The 14,679-nt window shown below is 28.9% G+C and overlaps 1 protein-coding gene across 1 annotated transcript; it reads right to left on the bottom strand.

Annotated features, from left to right (window-relative positions):
* Positions 1-7,563: 7,563 nt before the first annotated feature.
* LOC114401335 (cytochrome P450 89A2-like) lies at positions 7,564-9,475 on the bottom strand. Its single transcript, XM_028363839.1, has one exon. It carries the CDS (start codon positions 9,405-9,407, stop codon positions 7,905-7,907), a length of 1,503 nt encoding a protein of 500 aa, XP_028219640.1. The 5' UTR covers positions 9,408-9,475; the 3' UTR covers positions 7,564-7,904.
* Between the last annotated feature and the right edge of the window lie 5,204 nt (positions 9,476-14,679).

The raw sequence follows: 14,679 nt of genomic DNA, 5'->3' as shown, positions 1-14,679 counted from the left end.
TATAACTGCAACGACGTCGGATAGATCTGATCTGAGAAGTGAGATATTCCGGTTTCCGCATAGAGAGTTCCATGTTCCGATCTCTGTTACCGTCAGATTAGAGAAGCTTTAAAAACCCTAATTTGCGGAAGAAGAAGTAAGTGAAGAAAAAAATATTTGATAACTTTTTAAATTTTATATCAAAGTCCAGTCTACGTATCATAATTTGAGATAATTTGTCACGTTGGATAGTCTGTGTGACACTAAAATTGTCAACAATTTACCTCACTAACACTTCTAAATTTAAGTCAATGACTATTTTACAATGAAAAGATAAAGATTATTTTTTGATAGGGACTAATTTATAAAAGGGATCAAAAGTGATGGACTAAAATACTTATTTACTCTTTATTTTTTTTAATTACCTGGTAATTCTTGCGTACCAAACCATCGATGCACGATATTTCATCACACTTTCACGCTCTTATATTTCTTTCTTGGCTATTTCGACAGAACCAAACGAAGGGTAAATGTTTAATAGCATTGAATGTTTCCTTATCTTTTCAAGTTATTTTAACTTTATCATTGTTATTTCTCACCAGTGAAGATATTTTGTGTTTCTATTTATTTTAATTAAAAATAAAAATAAATTAAAGTTAAAAAAATTAAAAATGAGAGTAGCAGGTAATTATTAAGTAAGAAAAATTTAAAAATAAAAATAATAATTTAGTAAAATATGTATAACAAACGAGGGTATTTCTTTTTATTAGTAAGTATAAATTATTCACTGCAAGTCATTCAGTTTCATCTCAAAGCCTTGGAATGGGAAGGAATCGTTTCTATCCTCTAGGAAATAGGTTAAATATATTTTGATATCAGTAATTTAGTTTTTTTAAAAATGTCTTTGCAATATATATATATATATATATATTTTAGTTTTTATAAAATATGTTTTTGTTTTTGATCTTTAAAGTGTAATGTTTTTTTTACCATTCAAAGTATTTTTTTTTACTATTCAAACTTAGTTATAAAAATCAAACTGAACCGGTTGATCAGAGCCAATGTCTTGGATAGTTTGGTTAAGATAAAGGATTCAAAATACATTTGATTTGGTTTGGCCTTGATTGACCTGATGATCGAGATCGAGTTGGCTCAGTTGAGTTGTGTGTGTGTGCGTGTGTGTGTTAAAAATGTTATTTGTTTGTTCAATAAATAAACTTTTTAAAGTAGCTTCTAAATTTTTTTAATAGCTTTTAGTTTTGTTTAAACTCTATTTGAAGTGATGTTTTTTTAAACATTAACTTTTAAATTTTTTTTCATTTTAACCTTAAAATATTATTCAATTTTCTTATTACTTTTTTAAAATATGTTATTTTACATTTTTTTCAATTACTTCAATAATTAGTTTTATGAAATGTTTATAATTTAATAAGTTAGCTTATAATTAAAAGTTTACAAGTACAAGTTTTTAATTAGTTTTACCGAACATAGTAAATTATGATTTAATAAGTTAGTTTAAAAGTTTACAATTATTAATTATATTTTACAATTTTTTAAAACTAGTAAATTAGGATGAGTTCTAGTATGGAAAAAGGAAACATTTTGCCGAATAGTAATATTATATATAAATTAATTATTATAATATTACTATTACATTGAAAAATAAAAAAATATATTATTAAAAATTTACTTAATCTATAATAATTAATGTTTTTATTAAATTAAGGGTCCATGTTTATATAAAATTTAATTATTATAAAAAATAATTAAAAAGTAAAAATATAATTATATAAAAGTATTTTATTAAATTAGTATTTGCCATTAGACCAACCCATACCCTAAAGTGAATAAATTAGCGCAAGTTGTTAACATTACACAATCTGATATTGCTTTGGATAAATATGAATCGAAACAAGCAATGGCTAACTTTAGATTGTTTAATTGATTTAGTTCACCTTTGGGTGATACCTAATTTGATAACTATAACTAATAATGATGTTAAAACAAACATATTTTTTGTAAACAGTTAATCATAATTAAGTCAACATGCATAATTGCAGGTCCAAACAAAAGTTGGGCGAGCCCTTTATTTTAGGCCCCTTTCTAAAAAAAATTGTTTATTATTGGTATTTTAATTTTTGTAAGCCCCCTATTTTAAATCATGTAATTGATTACATGATGTTTGTAATCAATTATCAGCAACGGTACTTAAGAAAACACTTTAAAAAATCATGACCTTTGAAAATCCAAATGTGTAATCGATTACAAATTGATTATCAGTGAGAATTTAAAAAAAAAAAATTTGAAAAGACATATTTGTTTAAACCATTTTGAAAAGGTACGAAGGGTCTATATATATGTGTGTTTGACTTCGAAAAGCAAGAGAGAGATATTCTAAGAGAGTTTAATTATCAAATGTTCTTTCAACAACTTTTGGGCAAACACTTGCAAATCTATTAAGAATTCATACAGAAACTTCAATTTGTATTATTATCTCTAAAAGAGAGAAATTTCTCTAGGAACTTCAATTTGTATCATTCACTCTAAAGGAGAGAAATCTTTCTGTTCATCTCAGAAAGTCAGTTGTAATCAAGAGACTGGTTGTCTCTTGGATTGTGAGAATTGTAATCAAGAGACGAGTTGTCTCTTGGAGAATCTTTGAACACAAGGGTGAGGGATCTCAAGTTGTATTCAAAGTCTGTAAAGGATTTACAAAGATAGTAAAAAATCCCAAGTGGGTTGCTTGAGGATTGGACATAGGCACGAGAAGTGACCAAACCAATATAAATCAAGTTTACATTTCTCTCTTCCCTTATCTCATTTATGTTATTGTAATCAATTTTGTCTTGCATGTTTAAAGAAAATTATTAAATTGATTACTGCTTCTTCTTTTGCATTCTGAGTCTATCATTTAGAAGGGGGTTAAAAGTTTGTTAGTGAGAAATTTTGAAACTTAATTCACCCTTTCTCTTAAGTTATTGAGGTTACTTGTCCAACAAGCGGTATCGGAGTAGGATTCTTGTTTAAAGTTTAAAAACTTCAAGAATAATTATGGTCTCATCTAACTTTCCATTTTCTGAGAAAATTTTTATTAATAGGCCTCTTGTTTTCAATGGCGAGGGTTATCACTATTAGAAAACTTGAATGCAGATCTTTATAGAAGCCATAGATTTAAATATATAGGAAGCCACTGGAATTGGTCCCTTCATTCCTACAATGGTAGTGGGAAATGCAAGTATAGAAAAACCTAGAGAAGAATGAAATAATGATGAAAAAAGAAAGGTTCAATACAATTTAAAGGCAAAAAATATAATCACTTCTGCATTAGGCATGAATGAATATTTTAGAGTCTCAAATTATAAAAATGCAAAAGAAATGTGGGATACATTACAAGTACCCATGAAGGCACAACTGATGTCAAGAGATTTAGAATAAACACTCTCACATATGAATATGAACTGTTTAGAATGAATCAATATGAGACCATACAATATATGTAAAAAAGATTTACTCATATAGTTATTCATCCTACATCATTGGGAAAAATACTTCCTAATGAAGATCTCATTAACAAAGTGCTGAGATGTTTAAGTAGGCAATGGCAACAAAAAGTAATAGCAATTATAGAATCAAGAGATCTCATTAATATGTCTATTGTCACTCTCTTTGGAAAACTTCAAGAACTTGAAATGGAACTTATGAGACTCCATCAACATGAAGAGAATGATAAAAAAAAAAGGAAAGGAATAGCACTCAGGCAACAAAAAGTAATAGCAATTACAGAATCAAGAGATCTCATTAATATGTCTATTGTCACTCTCTTTGGAAAACTTCAAGAACTTGAAATGGAAATTTTGAGACTCCATCAACATGAAGAGAATGATAAAAAAAAGGAAAGGAATAGCACTCAGAGTCTCATCATCTTCTATTCAAGAAGAAAGTGACAAAGAGGACTTGAATGAAATAGAAGAAGATGATGATTTCAGATTTTTTGTGAAGAGATTCAATAAATTTCTAAGAAACAAATGAGATATCAATCCAAAGAAGAAAGGAGAAGATTCCTCCTTAGCCCCAAAATGCTATGAATGCAATCAACCTGGGCACTTAAGATTTGATTGTCCTGCCCTTAAAAGAAGAATAGAAAAATCCGACAAGAGAAATTTCAAAGAAAAGAAAGAAAGGAAAGCATACATCACTTGGAAAGATAATGACATGGATTCTTCAAGTGATTCAGAAAATGAAATCATAAATCTGGGTCTCATGGCCAAAGACTATGAAAATGGAGAAGAGCTGCTCCAAACACATGACGGGAGATGCATCAAAGTTATTCATATTTCTTCCAAAAATAGTGAACATGTGATCTATGGAGACAACAACAAAGGTAAAATTGTTGGAGTTGAAAAAATTGGTACGAATCCCTCTACCTCCACAGAAAATGTTTTACTTATTGATGGTCTTAAGCATAATTTATTAAGTATTTATCAATTATGTGAAAAAGACATTTTGATATCATTTGATTCTCATATATTTCAACAAGTGGTAACATTCTCTACTATTTTAATTCATTATAAATTACTGAATGCTTTTCTCCTCTCTCTTCATGATTTGTTTTTGATGTTGATAAAGGGGGAAAGATAGATAAAAGATAAGATAGTAAGGGTTTATGAGACAGCTTTTTATATATGAAATATATGCAATCTTTAACTGTTTCATATAAGCAATTATTGCAAAATCAAGGGGGAATAAACTATACAGATATATATTCTTTTGCTTTTACTCCTAACCTATAGATGATTGTCATCATCAAAAAAGGAAGAGAATGTGAATCATGCAGGTTTTGATGATGCTGAAAAGAATTCACTTGATAATGATTGTCATCATAAAAAAGGGGGAGAATGTGAATGTATGAATACATGATTTTGATGATGCCAAAGAATAATCAAACAAGGTTGCTTTCAAGATTAATTCAAGATCAAACTTTTGCCACAAAACAAGTGTTTCCAAGAGATTAAGGCTCTGGTAATCGATTACGAGGCAGTGTAATCAATTACCAAAAGACAATTTTGAAAAACAGCTTTTAAAAAAGGTTTTAAATTTGAATTTTTAATCATGTAATCGATTATCAGATGTTTGTAATTGATTACCAGCCACGACACTTCAGAAAACACTTTGAAAAGTCATGACCCTTCAAAATATAACTGTGTAATCAATTACTAGAAATCTGTAATTAATTGTCAGTGAGAATTTTGGAAAAAACTTTTTGAAAAGACACATCTTCAAACCATTTAGAAAAGGCACGAAGGGCCTATATATATGTGTGTTTGATTTTGAAAAGCAAGAGAGACATATTCTAAGATAACTTAATTGTCAAATGCTCTCTCAACAACTCTTGGGCAAACACTTACAAATTTATTGAGAATTAATCCAGGAACTTCAAATTGTATTATCATCTCAAAAAGAGAGAAATTCCTCTAGGAACTTCAATTTGTATCATCTACTCTAAAGGAGAGAAATCTTTCTGTTCATCTCAGAAAGTCAGTTGTAATCAAGAGACTAGTTGTCTCTTTAATTGTGAGAATTGTAATCAAGAGACGGGATTGTCTCTTGGAGAATCTTTGAACACAAGGGTGAGGGATCCCAAGGTGTGTTCAAAGTCTGTAAAGAATTTAGAGAGATAGTGGAAAATTTCAAGTGAGTTGTTTGAGGACTGGACGTAGACACGGAAAGTGGTCAAATCAATATAAATCGAGTTTGCATTTGTCTCTTTCCTTATCTGATTTATATTATTGCAATCAATTTTGTCTTACTTGTTTAAAGAATATTATTAAATTGATTTTTACTTTTTCTTCTGTATTATGAGCCTATCATTTAAAAGTTTAAAATTTGTTAGTGAAAAATTTTGAAACTTAATTCATTCCTCCTCTTAAGCTATTGAGGCTACTTGTCCAACAATTAATTATAAGTAACTATCTAACTTTTGAGTGATCCATATATATCTTATTTATTTTATCAGGAAAAAAATTCATTAAAAATTGAGGATCAAGATACAAGGTACCCACCCTTATAAAACAACATCACCTGTAACTACCTAGTAAATTATATTAGTCCTCTACCCCCAATATGGCATCATTCCCTCCTGAAAAGCTAAATGAAAAATCAGCCCACAAAAGCATAGCACTAAATGCTAAAACCATATCATCCCTCACGTTCCCTGGACCATCCCAGCATGTTTCGTGCGCCTCCAAATAAGCATATCCGAACTTTGATGCATACCTCCAAAAATCAGACCAGAAAAGTATACCCATTAAATGCCGAGGTATTGGTTGTGTTTGGAGTTTCTCAAGTTACCGGTTCTCAAATTAAAAATGGTGGGGCCATGTTAATCTTTATAGTTTTAAAAAATTAGAATGTAAAGATATGAGTTTTTTGTGGACCCAATTAAAAACTCTTAGAGATATTAGATTGGAGAGAATAAGTACGGTTGAAGCTTTTGTATTAGAAAGAGTAAAATTGAGTAATATACTAATATGTAATTGTGAGATCCAATTAAAAAACCAAATAGTAATATTGCGATGGTGGAGATGCCCTAACAATTGTCCTGCGTCTACTTTGCCCAAAAGATGTCATAAATTTTTACTTCAACCAATATGCTCCCGTGTGTGAGTGTTGCAGTAAACATTAGTATTGCGTTCAATTTTTATAGATAAAAAAAAATGTTTCCATGTTGCTAAATTTGATCTAAGCAACTGCCAGGATCTACTTGCCACTTAACAAAATAATACGTGAACGAAGGAAAAAGCTACGCATAAAAATGCAATTGTTTTTCTTCCTCCGTAATGAACACAACACTTGAGTTATTGTAAATTTTTAAATCTGTTTTCGATTATGGTCCAAAAAAAAAAAACTTAATCACCACAACACACCGCACCATACTACTTCCCATTTCCCTACATCAGTTTTTTTTTTCCTTCTATTAAATGGATGCGGCAGAAAATGGTTGACAGGTTCCTTAGGCAAAACACTGAAACAGTAGGCATCCCCAACCAAAGAGTAAGTCAAATTCCAAAGATATATGGTAGGCCTTAATGCATGTAAACAAAACGTGTTCCAATGTTTCCACACTAAGCTTGCAGAAAGGGCAGATTATGCTATTATCACCATTAACCTGAATATTTCTGTGCCTCAAATTGTCCTTACTCAATACCTTAAGCATTGAGTAATGAGTGAAACACTTAAGTGGAAATAGTTGTGATGTTTCGCGTTCTTGTTGGATTAAATTAATATTTGACCTTGATTTTTGAATGATATACGAAGGAATAAGAGAAATAACCAGCTAACTGTATTCATTCTTTTTTGTTCAAGGGTGTAACTTTTCTAGAAAATATTTTGCAGGACCATCATAAATCAAAATCATAAATTTTTGCAACCATTTTTTTATGTTCCATTCGTTTGATTTGGACAAACAAAATTCCTCTTTCAAACTATTTTTCATTTCATTTGGCTAACCAGTAACTACGTACATATTATATATACTTCTAACTTTACGAACTATATACCTACACTTGGAATCAAAGTCATGGATGATGGATTCCACATTGAAAATCTTATAAGAAACTACTCATCAACTTACTAAGTGCAAAATAGAACTTCTCATAAGTAAATACAAAACATAAATCTCACGTTGTGCTATGCCACAATGTTCCCCTGTTGTGATATGCCAATGGCAGGAGAGAATCTTCTTGGATGGTTCATGTAAAACTCAAGACACAAAAAAAAAACCAATAAACCACACTTACATTAACGGGAAAAAAGTATCTATCCATTCCAATTATATACCATTCCCAACCTCTCATAGATAAACACTTTATTATTATTATTATTATTATTATTATTATTATTATTATACAATGAGATGGGTACAAAGTCTAGATCCTAGGAGAAATATGAACCAGCAATGCATTTTTCATCACAACAGTGAATTCTTGTTTCTCCGACAAATCCACATTCCCTCCCTCAGGAACCTTCCACTCAAAATTCCAAACCAAATTAGCCGCAAAGTACTCCAAATGAAGCAAAGCCAAGTTATATCCAGGGCATATCCTTCTCCCAGCACCAAACGGCATCATCTTAATCTCTTTACTCCCAGTTATATCAAACCCTTCTTCGTTCATAAATCTCTCTGGCTTAAACGCCATTGGATCCTCCCACACCTTAGGGTCCCACCCCATCTCCGCCACCATGAAATTAACCGTCCCATTCTTAGGCACCAAATAATCATTAAAAACCACGTCCTCGGTGACAGCATGCGGCAAAACAAAGTGGCCAGGTGGGTGACGCCTCAACCCTTCCAAAATCACAGCTTTCAGATAAGGCAGTTTCTGCAAATCTTCTTCTTTCACTTCATTCTCTTCTCTCACTCTTTCACCCAACACGCTTCTAATCTCATCCACTACCTTTTCTTGCACGTGAGGGTACTTCACCAAATTCGCCATTATCCACTGCAATGCCGTCGAAGTAGTGTCCGTACCCGCGTTCATAAACTCGCTACAAAGCGTCACCATTTCCATTTCGCTGAGCTTGCGTTTCTCCTCAGGTAGTTCCAAATCCAACAACGTGTCAACGTATGAGACTACGACATCGTCCTTGGCTCGCTTTTGCTTCCTGGCTCTTATAAGCGGAACAAACACGTCATCTTTCTCCTTGCGAAACCTCATCAACTCCTCCCAACGATTGCGGAACAAAACCCGCATGACTGGGTTCCAGAAATTGAGGATGTTGAACCTGTTCATGCCCAGAAGCAGTTGGCGCAGCACTCGCTCGATGTCTCTGACTTTCCCATCGTCGAGTCTTTCACCGAAGCACATGAACACGAGCAAGCAAAACATGGCGTATTGGAAGTGGTCAATGATTTTTATTGAGTCGTTGGACTGTGAATCTGATTTGAGGCGCGTGAGGAGGGTGTGTAGGACCCACTTGCGGATTTCGGAGAAGGACTTGGCGCGTGAGGGGTGGAGCATCTCGGAGGCGAGGTTGCGGCGGAGGGTGCGCCACGTGGGGCCGTAGGAGGCGGAGTTGATGTTGTGCTGGTTGCAAGATAAGATTTTGCCGATGGCGAGGGCCTTGGGGCGGTCGGAGAAGAGGGAACCGTTTTGGATTAGGGCTTGGTGGGCCAGGGTTCTGTCGGCAATGAAGATGACGCGGTGGGAACCGATTGGGAGAGTTACGATGGGGCCGTATTTGGTGTGGAGGTTTCGGAGGATTGGCTCGAGTTCGGAGAAGGTTTTTCGGAGCCATAGGAAGCTTGTGATGACAGGGATGTTGGGAGGGCCTGGTGGGGTGGTTATGGTTTTGTTGTGAAAAAGGGAGAAGATGGCTCTGATGAGAACGCAGACACAGAGAGAGACGATGACGATGAACCAGGCTTCCATTATGTGTTGTGCTGGATTGTTCACTTCACCTTTCCTCCAGAGAGAGAGAGTGAGTGTTGTAGTCTTGTATATGTAGTGTGCGATGTCAGAATCAAATAGCCAGCTGATACACCATGCCCTATTGGCTAAAAGGATATGGATTGCAAAAATTATGTCATTTTTTTCCATTCAATTTAAGGCTAAATTATATTTTTATGTAGTTTTCATCCTAAAATGAAAGTATTTTCTCATTCATAATTTTAACCTAAAACAGTAATTTTAACCTTTTCCATTTTTAAGGATAAAAGTGTAAATTTAATTTTTTTTATTGAAAATATTAAAATTATATACAAATTATATATGAATATTGATTATGTTTCTTTTTTTTTATCAATACATTCTTCATTTCTTATTGGAAAGTATATAAATTATATTTTTTTTAAAACTAATATATATTCTATTTATTTTGCATTAATCTATATTTATATCTATCTGTCATATATGTAATTATACTAGGAAAAATACATTTGGATGATTTTTTATGAACATAGAATTTTTATGTTAAAAAATTCTTAAATATTTATATTTAAATTTAATGTATACAATTTTTAAATGAATGATGTTTAAAATATCCTTCTTTTTTAATTTGAAAGTATGAAAATTATATTTTTTTTAAAATAATTATATATTTTATTTATGTTGTGTTAGTCCTTACTTATTTTCATCCGTTGCACAAGTATGTATACTAGGAAATATTCATTTGGTGTTTTTTTTTTATAATCATTGTTTTTTGATGTCAAGAGACTCTTACTTGTCTATATTTAAATTTAATGTATGCAATTATTATATAAATGGTGTTTGAATTTCTTTTTTTATATCAAAACATCCTTTATTTTTTTAATTTGAAAGTATCAAAAGTTATATTTTTTTAAGCACTTATAGATTCTATTTAAGATGAACTAATCCATATTTATGTCAATTTGTAGCAAGGGTCTCTATGATAGTGAAAATTTATTTGGGTAATTTTTTTATATAATCATTTTTTTTATTTCATCCTAAAACGAAAGTATTTTCTCATTCATAATTTTAACGCTAAAATAGTAATTTTAACTTTTCCTATTTTTTAAGGATAAAAGGGTAACTATAATTTTTTATTGAAAATATTAAAATTATATACAACTTATATACGAATATTGTTTATGTTTCTTTTTTTAAAGTATATAAATTGTATTTTTTTAAAACTAATATATATTCTATTTATGTTGCGCTAATCTATATTTATATTTATCTGTCACACATGTAATTATGCTAGAGAAAATACATTTGGATGATTTTTTATAAACATAGGATTTTTTATGTTAAAAGATTCTTAAATATTTATATTTAAATTTAATGTATACAACTTTTACATGAATGATGTTCAAAATATCCTTCTTTTTTAATTTGAAAGTATTAAAATAATATGTTTTTTAAACAATTATATATTTTATTTATGTTGTGCTAATCCATACTTATTTTCATCCGTTGCACAAGTATGTATACTAGGAAAGATTCATTTTGGTATTTTTTTATAATCATTATTTTTGGATGTCAAGAGACTCTTACTCGTCTATATTTAAATTTAATTTATTCAATTATTATATAAATGGTGTTTGAATTTCTTTTTTATATCAAAACATCCTTTATTTTTTTAATTTGAAAGTATCAAAAGTTATATTTTTTTTAAGCACTTATAGATTCTATTTAAGATGAACTAATCCATATTTATGTCAATTTGTAGCAAGGGTCTCTATGATAGTGAAAATTTATTTGGGTAATTTTTTTATATAATCATTTTTTTATTTTATTTCAAGAGACTCTTAATATTTTATTTAAATTTAATTTATATAAATTTTATATGAATAACATTTAAATTTATTTTGAAATCAAAATGTCATATTATATTTGTGTTGTTCTAATTCATGTTCATATTTATTTCACACTGAGTATCCATACTAAGGTAAATATATTTAGATAAACTTTTTTACCATTATTCATTTTTTTATATCAAAAGACTCTTAGATATTTATATTTAATTTTAGCATATACACCTTTTATAATATGAATGATGTTTAAATTTCAATTTATATCAAAATATCCTTCATTTTTTTTAATTTAAAAGTCTACAAAATTATTTTTTAATGTTTTATATTTTTCCTCAACCCATATTTATATTCATTTATCACATAGGTAATTTATACTAGAACAAATTAATTGGGATGATTTTTTTTATAATCATTAGTTTTTTTATGTTAAGAGACCATTACATATTTATATTTAATGTGTATAACTTTATTATGAATTATGTATAATTTTTTTATATCTAAATGCATATTCTAAATGATGTGAGACTTTGAAATTGCGAGTATCTTTAAGAATTATTGGTGAGTAAACTATTAGTTTGGTCCTCGAAATTGTGAGACATTATATTTTTTTTAAGTTAATTTTACATATTTAATTTAGAGTAACAAATTAAATTAATTTTTCTAATTTTAAAATAAATGAAAACTATTTATCTAAAGTGAATAAAGAGTAAAGATTTTTATAATTAATTAAAAACTAATTTTTGATATTTAATATTTTTATATTTTATTACATATATTTATGAAATTTAGTATAATTCTAATTATTAAATTTTTAATTAAAAATAATAATCAAAATGCTATAATTTTTTTGAAAATATTATACTTGTATGTCACAAATGAATAAAATAAAAATAACAAAAGAGTGTATGAAAAGAAAAATGTATGATATGTTATATGTATATATGAAATTTTTGTTTCATGAGAGTGAAAGAATATTGAAGCTTAAATATGGTAGTAATTACACTAATGGTATAATTTAAAATAAATAATTATTTAAATTTTATTTTTTTATCAATAGAAATTAAACACAATAGTAACAAATTTATAACACGCACACACTTATGTTCAACCAATTGAGTTAGACTCCCTTAATATTATCTAAATTTCATTAGTAATTAAAGATGAGATTATATATTTAATCTTATTTTTTTTTACCTTGGATCAATTAGGCAAACTTTTTTTTTATACGGTAGTAATTCATGAAACACTTAAGCTCCTTTCTTTCATATGATCACCTTGCCTATATAATCCTAAATTAATAGATATTTATACACCCTTAAAAAAATATTTATAAAAATGTTTAGAGAAATGATATTTCAATACTTCACTATTTTCTACATTTCACTAACATCTTTTATTTTCTCTCTCTCTCTCTATTTTTTTATTATATCACCATATCTATTTTTTTCTCTCGAACATAATCAAATTTCAAGAGTTAATTTTGGTCTTTTTTATAAAATAAAATAAAATCTAACCCTAACCAACCCATTTGTTAACGATTTGGATTGGGTTAATGAGTAAAAAAAATAGATTTATTTGTTATTCTTTACAATTTAATATTTTTTATAAACTAAATTTTTTATTAAATAAAATACTAAATACATGTGTAGTCAAATATGTGAGAAGTATTAAAGGCATCATATTAATAACAACTACTCTAGGAGGAATGTTTTTATGGAGCGCTAATGATTTAATAACTATCTTTGTAGTCAAATATTTTTTTTCTCTCAATCAACGTGTTCTACTTTTATGTCAACATCTTCCTCATTTTCAACATTCATAAGACATAATACTATCATACATTCACTGTTCTTCGTCCATCATACTAAAAACATTTAATAAATTCAATGATAAACAAAATACAACTTAAAAAAATTATACAATCACCTCATTTGTTGTCTACAAAAATATAGTTCTATACAAAATTTTTAAAAAAATGTATTGTACATCATATAACCACAAACTACATTTTCACTACATATCTTCATTAAAATATCATATAAATTCTAACAAATACATCATTCAATAAATATTATATAAATTCTAATAAATACATAATTCAATAAAATATCAAATTTATTTAATTATCAATTGTTGTAATAAACATGTAAATACATCATTCACTTAAATATCATATTTGTTTAATTTTCAATCACTGTAATAAACATATGAATACATAATTCAGTTAAATATCAAAATTGTTTAATTATCAACTTTAGTAAATATTTTAAATGTATACAAAAAATTGTTTTAACAATCTAATGTTACTTTTACCAATCTAATTACTAAATTATTTTCAATTAATTACTAAATTAATTTTTAAGCAATCTAATGTTAGTTTTAGAAATTTTTAAAAGTTTATATATATTATGATTTTTTTACCAATCTAATTACTAACTACATTTTTTTATTGTTTTTATACCACTATAAATTAATATCACCAAATTAATATTTCTAAAATTGCTAAAACTATTACAAAAAAAATTACACTACAAAACAAATTAAATAAATAAATCAGAAAAAAAATTATTTACAATTTAAAAAAATAGCCTACGAATTAGCAATCTGTTTGAGCCATACCGTATGGTTCATATGGATCAACAATCCGTATGATCCATATGGATTGGCAATCCGTATGGCTCATACGGATTGTTGATCCATATGTTCATACGGATTATACGGATTGTACGAACCATACGTATGTTTTTTTAAAAAAAATTACGTACCTCTTCTTCTCCTGTAATGAATAACCATCCAATTTCATCGTATATTCATGAACAACGCACGCACACCACTAGAGACAAAAAAAACGGTCAGAAAAGGAGGCTAACAGAAGCAACTTATACTAAGGGACTGAGATTTTACGAAAAAAGTGTTGTAAAAATAAAAAATGAAACCTACTATTTATAACCAAAAATACCCATAAGAGTATTTTTGCCATTTTCAAACATTGCTGAATGTCCTAGCAAAAATGTTGGATGCCCCAAGCAGTTTATAAAAATGTTTAGAGAGATGATATTTCAATACTTCACTATTTTTATGCATTTCACTACCATCTTTTATTTATTTGCTCTTTCTATTTTTTTTTATTATATCACCGTATCTTTTTTTTTCTCTCAATCACTTGATGTAGCAGAACATTTGGGTATCCAACAATATTTATCCAAATGTTTATGATGAAGGTGTGGGATGAGAATGGATTGGTCATGATGTGCTGGCCCAATCGAGTTGACATCATGACATGTGAAATTGGTATTACTTTCATTGCTCCTTCGTTCGTGATGTTTGTGATGGTATTGTATTGCCTATGCATTGTTGGTAATCTGAGGCCGTTTTTTGTGAAAAAAGTCATACGAATTAACAATCCGTATGATCCATATGGATTAAAA

The sequence above is a fragment of the Glycine soja genome, chromosome 20, assembly GCF_004193775.1.
Source record: "Glycine soja cultivar W05 chromosome 20, ASM419377v2, whole genome shotgun sequence".
NCBI classification, from domain to species: domain Eukaryota; kingdom Viridiplantae; phylum Streptophyta; class Magnoliopsida; order Fabales; family Fabaceae; genus Glycine; species Glycine soja.
This window is presented reverse-complemented; position numbering and strand designations above follow the sequence as displayed.